This window comes from Pyrgilauda ruficollis, unplaced genomic scaffold (genome assembly GCF_017590135.1).
Source record: "Pyrgilauda ruficollis isolate IOZ18807 unplaced genomic scaffold, ASM1759013v1 scaffold95, whole genome shotgun sequence".
In the NCBI taxonomy this organism is placed as follows: domain Eukaryota; kingdom Metazoa; phylum Chordata; class Aves; order Passeriformes; family Passeridae; genus Pyrgilauda; species Pyrgilauda ruficollis.
The window spans coordinates 1,414,104-1,431,949 of NW_024531599.1; the positions used below are offsets into that span (position 1 = coordinate 1,414,104).

The following is a 17,846-nucleotide window of genomic DNA, read 5'->3' on the forward strand; positions in this document are numbered from 1 at the left end:
GGCGGGCACGAGGTGAAGGGGCGCGGGGAGCACGGGGGGGCGGGCTGGGGGGATACTGGGGGTGCAGGGGAACTGGGGTACAGGTGTGTCGGGGCGGGCTCGGGGGGGGGTGCAGGGCTGAGGGGTGCAGCGGTACGAAGGTGCACCCCCCTCCCTCAGGCCGTACTGTGACCTGAGGAGCCCTGGATTACCGAGGGTCGGGGATGCCGGCAGTGACCAGGGCAGGGCTGTGGGATATTCCGTGCTGTCCGCCTGTCCGGCCTGTCCGCGCTGTCCCGGGGACCCGGCCGCTCGGTGCGCGCTGCCGCGGCTCCTCCGGGCCGGCAGGGGGCGCGGCAGCGGGGCGGGGGAGGCGGCGCGCGGGCCCCACCCGGTGCGGCAGCAGGGCCCGCGGCGCGCGGACAATACCGGCGGCGGCTCGGCCTCCATCGGCTCCGCTCGGCACCGCTCGGCCTCGATCGGCTCCACCCCGACTAGCCCCGCCCCGACTCGGCCTCGCTCGGCTCCACTCGGCCTCGCTCGGCCCTGCCCGGCCCGGCCGCGCTCGGCTCGGCTCGGCCCCGCTCGGCTCGGCCCGGCCCGGCGCGGCTCCGCTTTGCTCGGCCCGGCCCGGCTCGGCTCGGCTCCGCTCGGCTCAACTCGGCCCCGCTCAGCGCGGCCCGGCCCGGCCGGCATCATGCTGGCGCTCTTCAACAAGCTGCTGGACTGGTTCCGGGCGCTGTTCTGGAAGGAGGAGATGGAGCTGACCCTGGTGGGGCTGCAGTACTCGGGCAAGACCACCTTCGTCAACGTTATCGCGGTGAGCCCGGGGACGCCCGCATCGCCCCATCCCCGAGGGGTCACGTGCCCACCCAGGGCTTCACCCTTGGACCCCCCATTGCACCTCATTGTACCCCCGTTGTGCCCCATTGCATCCCAATTGCACCCCCATTGTACCCCATTGCATCCCAATTGCATCCCCATTGCACCCCATTGCACCCCAATTGCATTCCAATTGCATCCCCATTGCACCCCCATTGCATCCCGTTGCGCCCCCACTGCGTGTCCCCATTGCACCCCTGGGTATTTCTCTGAACGTCTCCGCCCTGTCGCACCCCAGCCTGAAAATGCCTTTGGGGAGGGGGTGCGGGCTGGGGTGCGGGATGCAGCAGTGGGGTGCAGTGTGCGCACAGTGTGGGATACAGGCTGCAGGGTGGGGTACAGTGTGGGGTGCAGGGTGCAGGCCCGGAGCAGCCCAGGCAAACCGCAGCGTTCTCTCCCCGCATCCCGGGAGCTGAGGGGATGCTCGGGGCCGCAGCCGGAGCAGGCCCCGGGGCAGGAGCTGCGGCCGTGGGCAGCGGCCGGTGCCGGTGCCCGGGCCGGGCAGGGCCCGGGGCACTGCGGGAGCTCCGCTCTCGGACCCGTAGCAGCGGGCGCTTTGTCATCGTCGCTGCCTCCCCGGGACGCGCAGGTGGGGCCTCAGGACGGCCCCGCCGGGCTCGGTGCCCCCGGGGTTCCTTGCCTGGGGGCCGGTGTGAAGGTGTTTGCCTGGCGACCTTCCTCGGGAAGCACGAGGTGCTTCACCACGGCAGCGTGCTGTGGGTGCCGGCTGCTCCTGCAGCAGCACCCGGGCGGGGCAGGGCAGCGACAGCCGCCTCGGGCCCCTCCAGCCCCGGCCTGCCCCCGGCCGCGCTGCCTCCTCCACTCCGCGGGGTCCCTGCATCCAGCCGCGGATCAGGAGCTGCGTGTCCTGGATCCCGACGCCCAGGGCGTGGCTTCACCCGTGGGGATGCTCGGCAGTCTCCCCCCTGGCTTTTTGGGTTGTTCTCGGCCTCTCAATAGTGATGGTGCAAGGTGGGAGGATGCTGAAGGGTGGCTTTGGGCTGTTGCCCCCCGAGGGTTTCGTGGAGGGAGGTGGATGCAGGTCTGCCCTGGTTCCCCCATTGCCCCCGGGTTGCTCTGAAGTGGGTGCCTGCCATGGCTCAAAGCAGAGCAGGTTGTTGGTGCTTGCTCAGGGTGCTAGAAGCTGCTGGGCTGTCAGAGGGACTCATATGGAGGCTTCATTGCACTGGAGCCATGCTCTTTGGGAGGTGCTGAGGGACAAAAATGTCCTTCCTGAAGTGTCTAGGGGCAGAGAGAGGACAACCCAAAATGCTTTTCATCCTGGAGATAATGGCATTTCTGCTCTCAAGCTGTTTTGCTGGAAGTCACTTCTCAGTGCTCCAGTCTCCTGCTGGTTCCCCCCGTAAACCAACATCAGTGTCTGGGGACAGGGAGCATTTTGGCTTTGGGGCAGTGACTCTGAGCGCCAGTCCTGTTTTTGAGAGACCTCTCCCTGCCATTTGCATGTTTAATAGTCAATTTTTGCAATCCCATGCCAGGGTGGGATGTGGTGGTGCCACGTGTGGGCAGTTCCTGCTCTTGGTCTGCTGGGTGCTGCTGCCTGTTAAGAGCACCCAGGCTCCCTTAAAAATGGCAGAGTAATTTAGTGTTGGTTTTAATCACCCAGTTAAGCTGTGAAGGGTGATGAAGCTTTATCCCAGACCTGCTGCACTGTTCTGCCTGCGCAGGGCTGGAAACCCCAAGGGTTGGTGTTCCTTGGTTCCCTGTTCCCCACATGTCTCCTGCTCTCCCAGCCGCATCTGGAGCAGACCGGGCTCAGTGTGGGCTTTGTGGCGTTTGCTTCTGTGAGTAAATACTTTGTAGCTGGCACTTTAACTGTGGGCAGGACCCCACTGGCAAGACCCATGCCCTGGGAATTTCTCTGCTTGGCCAGAATTGCTGGTGTAGGGAAAAGGGACTTAGAGGAATTACAGCAGCTCTTGAGGTGGCTGAAGTTGGCACCACGGCCTGCTGGTCTGTCAGGTCTGTTGTGGGGTGTTTGAGACCCTCACATGTCAGTTTGGCTCAGGATGCTGAGTTTGACCTCTCATGTTATTTGAAAAATTCAAGTTTTGTGGCAGATGCACACAAAAAGGGGCACCAACTTTTGAGAAGACATCCTGGAAAGAAGAACTTGTTGGGCACAGTGAAATAGAAGCATGGCACAGAAAATGCCAGCTCGACAGGAACTGCCTGAGAAGGTCTGGAGGTGCCTGGCTTTAGAGTGTTGCAGTAGGGTTGTTGGAAGGGGAAATAGCTGTGATTTGAGCTTTGTGGGGGGATAAAACCTGAACTGAAGAAGTGTGGGATTTTGGAGTGTTGGAGAGATGTCTCAAGAAGCCTTTCTGGGACCGGAGCTGCTCTGGGGGGTTGGCACCATCCTTTTCTTGCAGGATTTGTAGCTGCACCTGACTGAGAAGTGGGCTCTGGTTCCCTGGAAGGTGGGTGGCTCCCTCCAGCAGCCAGGCTGTGCTTGTGCCAGGCAAGGGCTTTGCTGAAGGCAGCTGTGATCAGGATGACTCCTGGGTCACCTGCCTGGGGTGGGAACTTTGATTTTCCTGGACTTATTTTTTCTTTTCCTAGCTGTTGATAGCTGAGGTTTGAAGTCTTTCCTTCAAGGAGAAATGAAAAGTGTAGATACACACTTGGTCTTGACTTAACCTGAAGCTAGTGGGCTTCTAGCTGCCTTTTCTCCAGTCTGGTGGTGCCATGGATGACTCAAGGGTGTTGAGAGCTCCTGAGCAGGTGCTGCGGCCCAAAACCTGTCAGTGCAGGCTGTGGTTAGAACAAGAGAGCGTTGCTGCTTTTTAACATCATATACTTCTACCTGTGCTAGAGCCTTCCAAGAGAGTGAAGGCACAAGTGCCAGGGTGTTGGACATGTGGTGGGAGCTCTGGAGCACCATCCTGTGCTCCAGCCCTGCCTGGAAAGTGATTGAGACCAGTGCTGCAGGAGGAAGCATGGAGCTCCTGGAGCTAGTTCAGTGGAGGCTGTGAAGATGCTGACAGGACTGGAGCATGTCTCTGATGAGGACAGGCTGAGGGAGCTGAGGTTGTTGAGCCAAACAGACAAAAAGAGGTGGCTGAGAGGGGCCCTCATCAGTGTCTGTCAGTGTCTGCAGGAAGGGCTCAGAGGATGCACCAGGCTCTGCTCTCTGGGACCCAGCAATGGAGCAAGAGGAATGGACAGGAGCTGATGCCCAGGAAGTTCCACCTGGACAAGAGGCAGAACTTCTTCCCTGTGCACTGAACAGGCTGCCCAGAGAGGGTGAGGAGTCCCCCTCCCTGGAGACATTCCAGAGCTGTCTGGGAGTAATGCTGTGCCATGTGCTCTGGGGTGATCCTGGTTGAGCAGAAGGGTTGGATCAGGTGACCCACTGTGGTCCTTCCAGCCTGACCCATCCTGTGGAACCACAGCAGCCTCGTGTTTGGCACCAGGTGGGATGGATGGTGGGGCAGGTGGCCAGCTCTCCAGCAGGGCTGCCGGGGAGGCATGGGCTGGGAGTGGCTCAGAGGACTGCAGAGCTCAGCCCCTGCTCCACCCCTCCTCAGAGGGATGCTGACCCCTTGGCCAGCCAGCTGACCCATCTGGGCAGGATGTGCCCTGGATGAAGCTGGGAGGGAACATGCAGCTCCAGGTCTGCAAGGTCCCCAGGGTTTGCTGGGGAGGTAGAGCAGAGAGGTGCTGAGGAAGTAGCAGGGAGATGTTGTTCTGATGTATTTGCACCGGTCTGTCTTGATACCCACCTTTCCCAGGAACTCTGGGTGTGCCCCCTGAGTGGGGTCTGGCAGGGCCAGCGTGGGTGGGAGGTGGCTGTGGGTTCTCATTCTGCCTCCAGATGCGCACCTGGGCCCTCCACAGGTGTGTCTTTGCTCCTTAGCTTCATGCAGAAGGTGTCAGGTTTTCTGGGGGGCTTCTCCATATTCCTGGAAGAGGAGGAGAATCTGGCTGAGGCATGGTCTTGTCTTGCAAGCTCTGTCAACATGAGCCAAGAAAAATGGACAGTGTGGATTTCCTGAGATAGGATCCCAGAGTGGTTTGGGTTTGAAGGGACCTTTAAAGATCACCTTGTCCAACATTGGCATGCACATACCTTCCACTAGACTGGTTTGCTCCAAGCCCCATCCAGCCTGACTTTGAACATTCCAGGGATGGGGCAGCCACAGCTTCTCTGGGTAACCTGTGCCAGGGCCTCACCTCTCACATCATAAAACATTTCTTTTTTATATTGTTTATATATAAGTGTCCCTCCATGTTAGAGCTTGGACAGGGTTTGGCAGGGACTCAAGTGCCGCATGGCAGGAGATGCCTGCAGGAGTGCCAGGCTGGGCAGTTTTGGGGATGGTCCAGGCAGTGGTGGGAGACACCCAACCCGAGGTGCTTTGGGCTCCTGCCTCTGTCCTACAAAGGGCCATACTCTGATGGAAACACAACTGCAGAGACCCAGGGCTGGGCTTCCAGCACTGCCATCTCTGCCCTCGGGGGAGCAGGGCTGCAGAACAGCCAGCACTGATGTATCTAGAGCAGGTCACATCAGTTTGGTGTCGTCCTGTGCTGGCACAGGGTGACAGCCACCTGGCCACAGTGAGGAGCAGGGCCTGGCAACCTCAGCCCTGTGTGCCGCTCACCAGAGCAGGGGGAGGCTGAGGTGGCTTCTCTGCATGTGCCAGCAAGCCAAGGCCTGGGCCAGGGGTGATGGCTGAAGTGGCAGCTGATGTGGTGTCCATGTGCATGTGTCAGGATGGGCTCAGCATGAGCTGGGGGCTCTGCTTGCCCTGGCAAAAGCTGAATTCTGGCCACCTCTCCCAGTGACCCACCTGGAAAGTTTTGGGGCAGGGCACCAAGGCAGAGTGGTTTGAGCAGGGCAGTGGGTGACCCTGGCAAAACCAGCAATGAACTAGAGTCTGTAAAGACCTGATCTGCCATTTGTGGCCACAAAATCCATCTTGCCTGCAACAATTTTGTGCTTCCCAGTGGAACTGGGTTGGACTCAATGATCTTGAAGGTCTCTTCCAACCTAGTGATTCTGTGAACTCTGTGAATTCCATTCTTAAGCAATTGGTGTGGCTTGGCATCGTCTTCAGGGTGAGCATAGGTGCTATGCCCATTTCATAACCAAAATTTGGGGGAAGAGTGTGTCCAGTGAAGCTTTTGCTGGTCTCCATCTGGGTGCCCCCTGCTTTCCTGGCAGTGGAGCTGCGGATGGCTGGACCCTGCAAGGTGTTGAAAATATGTTGAAGGCATCAGCATCAGGGATAGTTGGAGAGGGAAGAGGAAATCTGTGTTTCCACCACTGAGAGTTGCTTTCAGAGAGCAGCAGATGCAGGATGAGCTGATAGAGGAGGAGCATGTGCAAGATGCTTCTGTGGGTGCTGGGACAGCAGGGAGCACGTGGGAGCCATGCTGGAGCACAGTGCCTTGCATTCCCTGCTCAGCCTGTTTTGGACAGCTCAAGCAGTTTTATTTTGGCCCCTTGGCCTGGACAGACTGGAGGCAGGTGCTGCAGTGGGAGAGGGATTTGGGGCAGGGAGCAAGGCTGTGGTCACTCACACAGACATGCTCTGTCCCACCCGTGGAGGAAAGAAGAGGTGACTCCTGGCTCCTGCAGCTCACCCCCTCCTGGAAGAAGCTTCTGTCACATGGGAACCTTATCTTGTATGGCTTTTGCACAGCCAGCAGATCCCACGATGTGGTCTGGAATCCCTGAGGACAGAGCCTGCAGCTTCCAAGAGCTCTTCAGCAAATGCTCTCTGTGCCCACTGATCAAAGCCTGAGAATTCCTTTGTTTCATAGAGCTCAGTTGTGTGTTGAACTCAGTCCATAGGAGATATCCCCTGTGGATCCCTGCCTGCTTCCCCTCCTCTCCCCATGCCCTTCCTCACAGTTCTTTCTGGGTGCAGCATGGCCTGAACACCCCTTGGCTGCTGCCTTTTGCTGCTGAATACAAAAGGGATGTGAAAAAGGGAAGCAGGGTCTATTGCAGAGCCTTTGGAAGAGGTCAGGAAAACCCTGGGGACTTGCTGGTGTGGTGCATCTGGAGGAGCCACAGGCTCAACCAGACACAAAAATATGTTTATGACAAAACAGCATAAACTGACTTCCTGTTTTGAGGTTTGTGTTAACTAAGAGAAAAGCCCTCAAGAAACTGAGGATTTTAAGGCCATAAAGACCTGCTAGGATGAGTTTGGCCATGGTTGGTGGTTCTTGCAGGTTTCTGGCACTGATGGCTGAAACCCCAAGGCTGCACTACCCTCGTCAGACATTCTGCCCTGCTGGCTCCTCAGCACTCCCCAGCATGGCCTCCCCCCAGGACGCATTTATGGGCCATAAGAGTGGTTTGAGTGCCAGGGATGCTGCTGGAGGTGAAGGCTGTGCCAGCTCCTGTCTTCTGCCCCAGAGCTGCCACATCCCTGCTGGGACTGCCTGTGATGTCCCTCTGTGCTGCTGCACCTGGGCCTGTCCTGAAGCCTTGGGATTTGAGCAGCACTGGGGTGGGCTTTGCCAGACTGTTAGAGATGAGTGATGGGAATGGGATGGTGGCTCTCACAATGAAGGGTGAACAGTATGTGTGTGTGTTGAGAGAAGTTTTGTAGATGTGGAGTTGTGTTACTGTGATGTGTCCCCCCCTCATTGTCATCATGGGCTGGCCTTGGTACTCGGGGCATTTGGGAGGGTTGGCTCATTACTGTGGCAACACCTGAGCTCCACGCAAGGTGTGAGAAAGTGATCTACCCCCCTGGACAGCAGGGAAGGGGTTAACTGACAGGACTTTAAGGGGGTCTAGAGGTATAAAAAGCCGAGCATCCATTTTGAAGATGAGCGTGTGGCTGGTAGTCACGGGGGCTCCCAGTGCTGTAATTTTTCCTTATTTAGTCCTTTTGTTGTATTTTTGTTAATGTTTAATAAACCTTTAAAATTTTAAAAGTGAGGGTCATTTCTCACAAGACCCCTTGGGGCGGTGCTGTACACGTGGTTCATGAGCCAGCATCAGCAGAGGGATGGCTCCTGCTCACTGCTCCACAAGCCTGACCAGCAGGGCTGGGCTGCTGCAGCCCCGCAGGGATCTCATGCATCTGATGCATAAACTCAAAGACATTGGAGCAGCTCTGGGGAGAGGAGGGGGGCCCTCTGTGATCCCCAAGTCACCCAGCACAGGCAGGATGCAGAACTGGAGAAGCAGTGCAGACAGCTCTTGCCTGAAAGCAGAAGTCAGTCTGGTTTGGGCTGGGCCATAAGTGATCCAAAGCACGAAGCATGCTGGTGCCCCCAGGACTTGCATCTGGGAAGGAGCTGGAGCAGGAGGTGGCTCCCTGGCTGGGGAGCCCAGCCTGAAACCCTGGGGGTCCTTCCAGGGCTGCCTCACCAGAGGTCACTGCAGAGGAGCAAGGTCTCAGCCTCCTCCACAAAGGGCTTGAGAGTGCTGGGATGGGCAGTGCCCCAGCCCACCGGGACAACAGCGTGTGCAGGGCTGAGGGTGGCAGCTGGCTGCAGGGTTGGGGGCTGCACTGGGGTACCCAGGGTACCTGTGCCCATTGCAGCAGCCACAGTGTCATGGTTTAGGAATGTATTCCCCAGTTTAGTGCTCCCACTGGTGTTGGGTGTTGGCTGCCTCTTGCTTCCCCTTCCCCCTCCAACTGGAAGCACAAAAGGCAAAGATGATGGGTTGAGATAAGAGCAATTTACTAGGAACAGCAACACTACTAATAACAAAAGTGTACAAAGAGAGGGTGATTTACATGCAAAATGCTCACAAGCCCAGCACAACGACACAATGGCTTCCCTCTGCCCACCAGGCTTTCTCCCAGCTGTAAAAGAACAACATTCCCATAGTCCTAGTGGCACCGTGTCTGCTGGGCTCTGTGCTCCTGGCATGGACCTGCAGGAGGGTTGCACCGTGCCCAGGGCAGGGCTGGCAGAGCCCTTGGGGTTATCCCAGGCTGTCAGCCTTGCTGCCTTGCCAGGGCAGGCTGGCCCCATTCCTCTACCTCCTAACGCTGTCTCACCTTGTTCCTTGCAGTCAGGACAGTTCAATGAGGACATGATCCCTACAGTGGGTTTCAACATGAGGAAGATCACCAAAGGGAATGTTACCATAAAGGTAAGATGCAGTTGTTACTTGGAATGAAAGGTGAAGGTGAGGGAGATAGGTGGCTCTTCTGCTGAAGGTGGAAGAATTCCAGGGATCCCAGCTGCAGCTCACAGAACAGAAGCATAGCAGCATTAGGGTGGAAAGTCCCTTTAAGATCAAGTCCAACCAGGAGTGACGTGTTCACCACTAAACCATGTGTCCAAATGCCACATCCACGTGTTTTGTTAACATTTCCAGGGATTGTGATTCCACCACCTGGAAGTGAAAGATTTGCCCTGTTAGGGTTTTGCAGGTACCCACCAGACGAGGTGGTGGGAAGGGCTGTAGGAGATCCAGACTTGTGCAATGAGAGCCAGTCTGGGCTGCAAAGCTGGAGGTTAGGGTTAGAGCTGCAAAGCTGGAGGTTAGGGTTAGAGCTGCAATTGCTGGTGGGGATTTATGGATGTGGTCACCTTGTTGAGGGTGGTCAGGTCATGGCTTGCAGTGGTGGTCTCTGCCTTGGGAGCAGAGGAAGGGAAGGGTTCTACCTGGATTTTTCAAGGGCTCGGGGTTTTACTGGGAAACAGCTGTTGACAGGCTTGAAAAGCTGGCTGTGGGATCTCTGACTGATGCAGGAACACTTGGGAGTGTGCTGATTGTTCTTAAATGGGAAATGGCCTCAGGAAAATGGCAAGAGGTGTGATGGGCATGGGGAGGAGCACCCAGCTTGGGCCAGGGGTCCCTCTGTGCCAGCAGAGGCACACACAGGGGGATTCAGCATCCTCCAGCTCCCCTTCCTGAGGTTTCTCCCTTCTTTATCAAGTCTGGAGCCTCCTCCTGAGGTCTGAGCTGAAGAGGAGAGGATGGGGGTGGGTTTGGTGTATGGCCAGAATGCCCCAGGTGGCCACATGTGGGAGGCAGGGTGTCAGGCAGGAGTGTGGGGTGCTGGGCACGGTGCCAGGGTAACGCTGCCATCTCCTGTCACAGCTCTGGGACATCGGGGGACAGCCGCGGTTCCGCAGCATGTGGGAGCGATACTGCCGTGGAGTGAGTGCCATCGTGTGAGTATCCCAGAGCCCTGCTGCCACCCCCTGCTGCTGCTGCTGCTGCTGAGCCTTGCCAGGGGAGGGGGGCATCACCTGGGGTGATGGGGTGCCTTTGCTGCCCGAGCTGGACACCCGTGTCAGGAGCTGGAATCACTGAATCATCATGGAGTCATGAAGGTTGGAAAAGGCCTCTAAGATCATTAAGTCCAACCATTAACCCAACAACCACCATATTCACCACTAGACTATGTCCCCAGATGGTTGAACGCCTCCAGGGGTGGTGACTCTACCACTGCCCTGAGCAACCTGGCCACCCTTCTAGGGAAGAAATTTTCCCTAATATCCCACCTAAACCTCCCCTGGTCCAACTGGAGGCCGTTTCTTCTGGTCCTGTTGCTTGTTTCCTGGGAGGAGAGCCCGACCCCCACCTTGCTTCACCCTCCTATGAGGGAATTGGAGAGACCAATAAGGTCCCCCCTGAGCCTCCTTATTTCCAGACAGTTCCCCAGGGGACTGATGTCTACATATTCCTTGTGTCTCTGGCTTGCTGGTGGGGATTTATGGATGTGGTCACCTTGTTGAGGGTGGTCAGGTCATGGCTTGCAGTGGTGGTCTCTGCCTTGGGAGCAGAGGAAGGGAAGGGTTCTACCTGGATTTTTCAAGGGCTCGGGGTTTTACTGGGAAACAGCTGTTGACAGGCTTGAAAAGCTGGCTGTGGGATCTCTGACTGATGCAGGAACACTTGGGAGTGTGCTGATTGTTCTTAAATGGGAAATGGCCTCAGGAAAATGGCAAGAGGTGTGATGGGCATGGGGAGGAGCACCCAGCTTGGGCCAGGGGTCCCTCTGTGCCAGCAGAGGCACACACAGGGGGATTCAGCATCCTCCAGCTCCCCTTCCTGAGGTTTCTCCCTTCTTTATCAAGTCTGGAGCCTCCTCCTGAGGTCTGAGCTGAAGAGGAGAGGATGGGGGTGGGTTTGGTGTATGGCCAGAATGCCCCAGGTGGCCACATGTGGGAGGCAGGGTGTCAGGCAGGAGTGTGGGGTGCTGGGCACGGTGCCAGGGTAACGCTGCCATCTCCTGTCACAGCTCTGGGACATCGGGGGACAGCCGCGGTTCCGCAGCATGTGGGAGCGATACTGCCGTGGAGTGAGTGCCATCGTGTGAGTATCCCAGAGCCCTGCTGCCACCCCCTGCTGCTGCTGCTGCTGCTGAGCCTTGCCAGGGGAGGGGGGCATCACCTGGGGTGATGGGGTGCCTTTGCTGCCCGAGCTGGACACCCCTGTCAGGAGCTGGAATCACTGAATCATCATGGAGTCATGAAGGTTGGAAAAGGCCTCTAAGATCATTAAGTCCAACCATTAACCCAACAACCACCATATTCACCACTAGACTATGTCCCCAGATGGTTGAACGCCTCCAGGGGTGGTGACTCTACCACTGCCCTGAGCAACCTGTGTCAGGGCCTGGCCACCCTTCTAGGGAAGAAATTTTCCCTAATATCCCACCTAAACCTCCCCTGGTCCAACTGGAGGCCGTTTCTTCTGGTCCTGTTGCTTGTTTCCTGGGAGGAGAGCCCGACCCCCACCTGGCTTCACCCTCCTACGAGGGAATTGGAGAGACCACTAAGGTCCCCCCGAGCCTCCTTATTTCCAGATAGTTCCCCAGGGGACTGATGTCTACATGGGCTTTGAGCAAAGGACAGCCAGGTCCCTCCAGCTGTGCCAGACCCTCCTGTTCCCTTCCAGCATCCCTCAGTCCAGCTCTGTTCCTCAGATCTCACCCTTCCAGGCTCCATGCATCCTCTGTGCTGGCTGCTCACCGCAGGGGCTGAGCACACCCGGTCATGGAGCTCAGCCCTTCCCACAGGAGAGGCTGGTTTCCAGGTCAGGATGTTTATGTGCTGCCAGATAAATCTTGTGCTGAGAGCAGGAGTCTCACCCGCTACTGACTCAGCAAATCTGAGTGTCCCTGGGTGTCCCCTGCTTGCAAACAGTGCAGGAAAAGCAATCCCAGGGAGTCCAGGCTGGGGTGAGCATGGCCAGGCACTCATGGGAAGCAGCTTGCCTATTCCAAAGGACAAATACTGATCTTAGGACACCATGCTGGGGTTACTTAAACCCAGTCAGAAAATAAGATTTATGGGATCTTTCCCAAGTGGCCATCCCCTGAGATTTGGAGGGATGCTTTCTGTGCTACCCTTCCCAACTCTAAGCCTTGGCAGGTGAGGAGTGTGGTACTGCTGGTTCTGCATGTTGGGACATGGCCTTGGACCTGCAGGAGTATTTTTATTACACTTTTTATTATAATGAGCTTTGCTGGAAATGACAGAATCTCTGTCCTTTCACTCCTTTTGCTGCCTCCTTCCATAATATCATAATTTTGGCCCATGTGGTTGTCAGGAAACAAAAGGACCTGTCAGCATCCAGGTCACACTCCAGTCTGCCCTCGTCACATCGAGCTGTGTCAGGTCCCTTTCCCTTTGCTCTCAGCTCTCCCCCATGCCCAACATGCCAAGGGCTGGGGCAGTCCCTGGGGGTGTTTTTCCCTCTTAGCACAGCATTCCCATTTTCCTGTGTTAAGCACTTTAGTAGTTAGTAGCTCTTTTCCCATTTTTAAATAACTCCCCAAAGCCTGATGAGCCCGTGTTTCTCACCCTCTCACAGTTTCTTGATCTTTGAAATCAAGGCTGCTTTGGTCGGTTCCTCACCCAAGTTTTGACTTCACTGACATTATTTGCAGGATAGAAGTTGGCCTTTAAGAACAAAATCCTTTCCCAAATCTCCCCTTCAGCTCAGAGAAGCATTGGTGGCCACCAGCTTCACATCCACATGCTCCATGGCCCCTCCCAAGACTATCCCATCAATGGGATGGGGAGGTCCTTCCCCTTGGGTCATGTCACCTCTGCATCCTCAGCTTCTCCTGCCTTCTCTGCTTCTCCTGTGTGTTTACATGGAGCTGCCATGTGCACGTTGTTGGAGACAATGTGTGTTCTGCAGCTTCTCCTGCCTGGCCTTCCCTCACCCAGCCTGTCGCTGCTGTCAGCAGGGAGACACCTGCAGAGACAAGGATGAGGTGGTCCCCTGCTCCCCTGGGAGACATGAGGGGCTCTCAGCTCCACAGCCATCCTTGGGAAGGGGTGGAAGGATCCTGTTATCAACCCCCTGCACGTGCTGGCCCAGTTCCCAGTGGGGGCAGTGAGCTGCCATGGGAGGAGGTTTGGGGGTGGCATGGACCTCAGCACAGCACGAGACCATGGAGACCTGGGCACCTGTGCTCAGGGCTGTCCCTTCCCTTGCAGGTACATGGTGGATGCTGCTGACCAGGAGAAGATAGAGGCCTCTAAGAACGAGCTGCACAACCTGCTTGACAAGCCACAGCTGCAGGGCATCCCGGTGAGCTGGTGCCTCAGTCGTGGTCCCCAGGCTGGGCACTGCCAGGGCTTGCAGAGCAGATTCAGGGAGAGACTCCCCTTCCTTGGAGGCATCACTTCCCTGCTGCACTCCTGGGGGAGGCAGCTGGGGCAGTGACACTTCTAGGTCAGAAATGGGCCAAGCAACACAGAGGGACCTTTAGGGCAGAGAGCACAGACCAGGCCCCCTGGGTGAAATCTGTCCTCTCACATGGATTTGCACCTGATTTGTGGCGTGACAGGAAGGTGCTGTCTCCTGTGAGAGGGGCTGCTGGGCTGTGACATCTGCAGGAGGTGGGACATGGGGCTGGAACATGTGCAGGAGGTGGCACGTGTCACAGGTATGCTGTACCTGTGGGGTGGGCTGTTCACCAGCCATCCCAAATCAGCATCCTTTGAAAGGAGCTAACTGAAGATCTTGCCACGGATCCCCAGTGCCCACTGCCAGCTAAATGAAGCTGCTGACATACCAGGCTGCAGTTGCAGGCCTCTGAAGGCTCTCTCCTGAGAACAAGGCTGCTGATTGGAACCGGGGTGGGGGAGATGCTCATCCTGTGCTGCTGCAGGGCCCGGCCCAGTGCAGCAGCCCAGGCTCGGCGCCGCCCTGTCAGGTGACAGTCACATGGATGCTCCGGGGGGACAAAGCAGTCCTGCCGGGAGAGAGTCCTGCTGGCACAAGCAGCTGATCCTGCTTTGGGCCGGCTGCCTGCACAGTGGGTTCTGCCCAGCATCTCGAGCTTGCTCCTGCTGGATAGAGTCAGTGCTAGCCATTTCACTGGACTTCTTGCTCAGAGACAGTGAGAGGCTCCTGGGAGGATGTCCCGAGTGGCACAGCAGATGCTGGTGCCCTCCAGAGAGGATGAGCTGTGGGGCCATGCCCACCCTGGGAGCAGGGGATGCACAGGAGATGCTGTGTACGCTAATTAAGGCAGTTAATTGAAGTGTTCTGCCTCCTGAGTGCTGCTGAAGGGGGTTTCTGTCTGGGACATCCTAGGGGAGTAGCCAGGGCTATCTGGTCTCACAAGCAGGCTCTGCTTCTGAGTGGCAGGAGCAGGTTCCTGCCTGGTCTGGTGGCCAGGTGCTTCAGGTGTCCCCTGTCCTGCCCTGCAGGTCCTCGTCCTGGGGAACAAGCGGGACCTGCCCGGTGCCTTGGATGAGAAGGAGCTCATTGAGAAGATGTAAGTGTGCCAGTGTCCCCCTGAGGCACAGGGGTGTGACACAGTGTGCCAGTGTCCCCCTGAGGCACAGGGGTGTGACACGGTGTGCCAGTGTCACCCTGGGGTGCAGGGGTCTGACACAGTGTGACCCCTGGGGCACAGGGGGTGTGACACAATGTGCCAGTGTCCCCCTGGGGCACAGGGGTGTGACGCAGTGTGACCCCTGGGCACAGGGGTGTGACACTGTGACCCCAGGCACAGGGAGTGTGACACAGTGACCCCTCCCTGTTCTGCCATGTCCCCCCCAGCACGGTTGCCCATCTGGGGTGGCACTGTGGGCCTGGGGTGGCTGGCAGAGACGAGTGGCTGAGGATGTCTGAGGTGACGCCTTGTGGAGACACAGAGGAGCTGGAGCCACCAGTGCCAGGGCTGGGTCCCACGTGCCACATGGTGGCGTGGGGGCCCGGCACAGCGTGGCACTGGCTGCTGGAGCTGGTCTGCCCCAGATACCGCCCTGGACAGTGGGACTGGGCTCCTCCACAGGGGGAGCCTGGATGCTGCACTGACTCACAGCATTTCCTCCCCTTCAGCCACTTCTCAGAGCACCGCTGCACCGTGGGCACCTGTGCAGCTCCCATGCTGCCAGCCCTGTGCCACTCCCAAAACCTCCCTGCACCATCTGGCTGCAGGGCTGGGGGGACCTATGGAATTTGGTGGCCAGGGTCTCCCTGGGATCAGGTCCCTCCTGCCCTGTCACATAGCCCCCGCTCCCATACCACCCCTGCCCCTCAGGCGTGGAGCCATGCTGCCCTCTCCTGACCCACACACAGCTCCTGGGGAGCTGCTGCCCCTCCACTGTGCCCTGTCTCAGAGACAGAGGCCAGAGAGACCCTTCAGGAGCTGCCTGGGGGTGTCTGCCATGGCCACCCCACACAGCTCAGAGTGTGCAGCCAGACTTGCTCCCTTCCCACAGGAACCTCTCTGCCATCCAGGACCGAGAGATCTGTTGCTACTCCATCTCCTGCAAAGAAAAGGACAACATTGGTGAGTGCTGTGGGCTGGGGTCATGGGGGGCGTGTTTGCCCAGGAACAGGGGGAGGTGACAGCCAGGGACAGAGGCTCTAAGTGTCCCCTTGCCTCTGCAGACATCACCCTACAGTGGCTTATCCAGCACTCGAAGTCCAGGCGAAGCTGAGGTCCCGCGGGCCTGGCTCGGATTGGGAAGATGCCATTGTCCAAGCCCATGCCCCTCTCTCCTGCTCTGTCCCTCCAGCTCTCTCTCTAGATGGGTATTTTTAGGGGACCCCAGACTCTGCTGACATTGGGGCAGAGTCCTTGTTTTTATTGTAAAGAAGATGTCCGACTGCCCTCCTCTCCCCCTTCCTCTCCTCCCCCCTTCCTCCATTTTGGCACTGTTCTGTTGTTGTCTGTGTATACAGTATATATATATGTATATATATTTTAATTTTTTAATTTAAGGGATAGTGCTGTTATTAAATTGGGCCCTGTGAGCAGTAGGAAAGCTGGGGCTCCCCAAGGCCAGCCAAGGGTCAGTGTTGGGAGGAGGAGGAGGGTGGTAGCAGAAGGCAGCCCGTGGGGATGGGGCTGTGCCAGCTGCAGGCATGTCCCCTGGGGCTCCCTTTTCCCTTCTCTGGGTGTCCTGCTGCTGCCTCCAGGCAGAGACCACCCTAGGGGTGTTGGGGGGTGCCCACCTTGCCCTGCTTGCCTCAGGTTTGGGGGGTGGGGGGGACGTGTCAATGCCACCTGCAGGCTCCTCACCCCTCCGGGGGACAGGGACTCGCCACAAGCCACTGCCATCAGCCTCCCCCTACTGCCTCCACTTCCCCAGCCTCTCTTTGGGGTCGAGGGCTACTTGTCCCCCTGCCCCATGAGTCCCCTGCTCTTGTGCCTGGCCAAATCCTGCCCACTGCCCAGCCTGGCTGCTCGGGGATGATCTGGGGCATTGGTACCAGTGCTGGGGGCCCAGCAATGCCAGCAGCCCCTGGGGGAGCTGGGGCTGGCACCTGCCTCCCACCTGTCTGTCCCAGGCTGCCTCTCAGGAGAGCTGTGCTGGCTCCCCACGTGCCAAGTGGCATCACCTGTGCCCGGCTGGGGCTGCTGGCTCTGCCCTGGCCAGGGACATCCCTTGGGATGCCAGAGAAGGAGGGACACGTGGAGGCACCTGGAGACATGCTCAGAAATATCTGTGCACCCTCAGTGCTGCTCACCAGACCCAGGGGTGTGTGCTGTGCCTGCTCCCCATGTCCTGCTCCCCATGTCCTGCTCCCCATTCCCTGTTTCTCATTCCCTGCTCCCCATGCTTGCACCACATTCCTGCTCGCTGTGCTGTCTGTGCCTGCTCCCTATTCCCTGCTCCCCACTCCCCATACCCGGCTCCCCATTCCCTGCTCCCCATTCCCTGCTCCCCATTCCCTGTTCCCCATTCCCCACTTCCCATGCCCTGCTCCCCATTCCCTGCTCCCCACTCCCCATTCCATGCTCCCCCTGCTCTGCTGCCCTGGCTGGGGGGCACAGGAGCCGTGGGGCAGGGCCAGCAGGGCTTGTGGGGACGATGGTCAGGTCTGTGTGTGCACAGGGGGGACTGTGGAAGTCCTGTGGTGTGACAAAGGCTGTGGCTGTGCCATGTCTGTGCCATGGGCTGGGGCTCTGAGGTGCAGCCTGGGGCCTGGCCAGGTTGTTTGGGGCCAGTCTGGGGGACTGGGCTGGCACTGGAGGCTGGGTGTGCAGGGGAGGCAGCTGCTGGTCCCAGTGCAGGGCTGGGGCACAGGGTGGGGATGGCCAGGGGGGCTGCAGGGCCCCCTCAGCCTCTCCCCACTCAGCTCCAGGGTGTCAGGCCAGGAATTTACCTTCTGTTCTTGTTTTTGCAGAATTGCACAAAGAGAGGTTTTTTTTTTTTTTTGGTTTTTTTTTTTTTGTTTTTTTTTTTAATTTAACAACTTGTAAAGTGTTGTCTCCCTCCCACCCCCCACCTTTTTTTTTTTTTGTAAGAGATATTTTGACTCAGATTTGACCTCTGTTGGGAAATGATTCTTGTAACTGTACAATTTTTTTTGCCTCCTAATAATAAATTAACAATTTTGCGTTGCGGGTGTGGTTGCTGTCACGTTACTTCTCTCCATCTCTGCCACCCATCCTTGGGGGCCCTGCCTGGGAGGGAGGTCCCTGTCCCCTGGGTAGCACTGGGCACTGTGTGGCCATTGAGCAGGCACCTCTGATGGTTTCAGATCCGTGTTTCCTTGGCCTGGGTGCCAAGACCAGCTCAGACACGCCATCCATGGCCAT

General features: G+C 57.8%; 1 protein-coding gene across 2 annotated transcripts; it reads left to right on the forward strand.

Moving 5' to 3' along the window:
• The first annotated feature begins 362 nt into the window (after positions 1-362).
• On the forward strand, positions 363-17,649 carry ARL8A (ADP ribosylation factor like GTPase 8A). Of its 2 annotated transcripts, none has more exons than XM_041489652.1 (7): positions 363-799; positions 8,879-8,959; positions 9,917-9,990; positions 13,276-13,369; positions 14,497-14,564; positions 15,517-15,587; positions 15,689-17,649. In XM_041489652.1, the coding sequence occupies exons 1-7, from the start codon at positions 677-679 to the stop codon at positions 15,736-15,738; spliced, it is 561 nt and encodes a 186-aa protein (XP_041345586.1). In that variant the 5' UTR covers positions 363-676; the 3' UTR covers positions 15,739-17,649. The 2 variants fall into 2 exon arrangements, with proteins under 2 accessions (XP_041345586.1, XP_041345587.1); XM_041489653.1 differs by lacking the exon at positions 9,917-9,990 and adding an exon at positions 11,064-11,137.
• Positions 17,650-17,846: the final 197 nt, after the last annotated feature.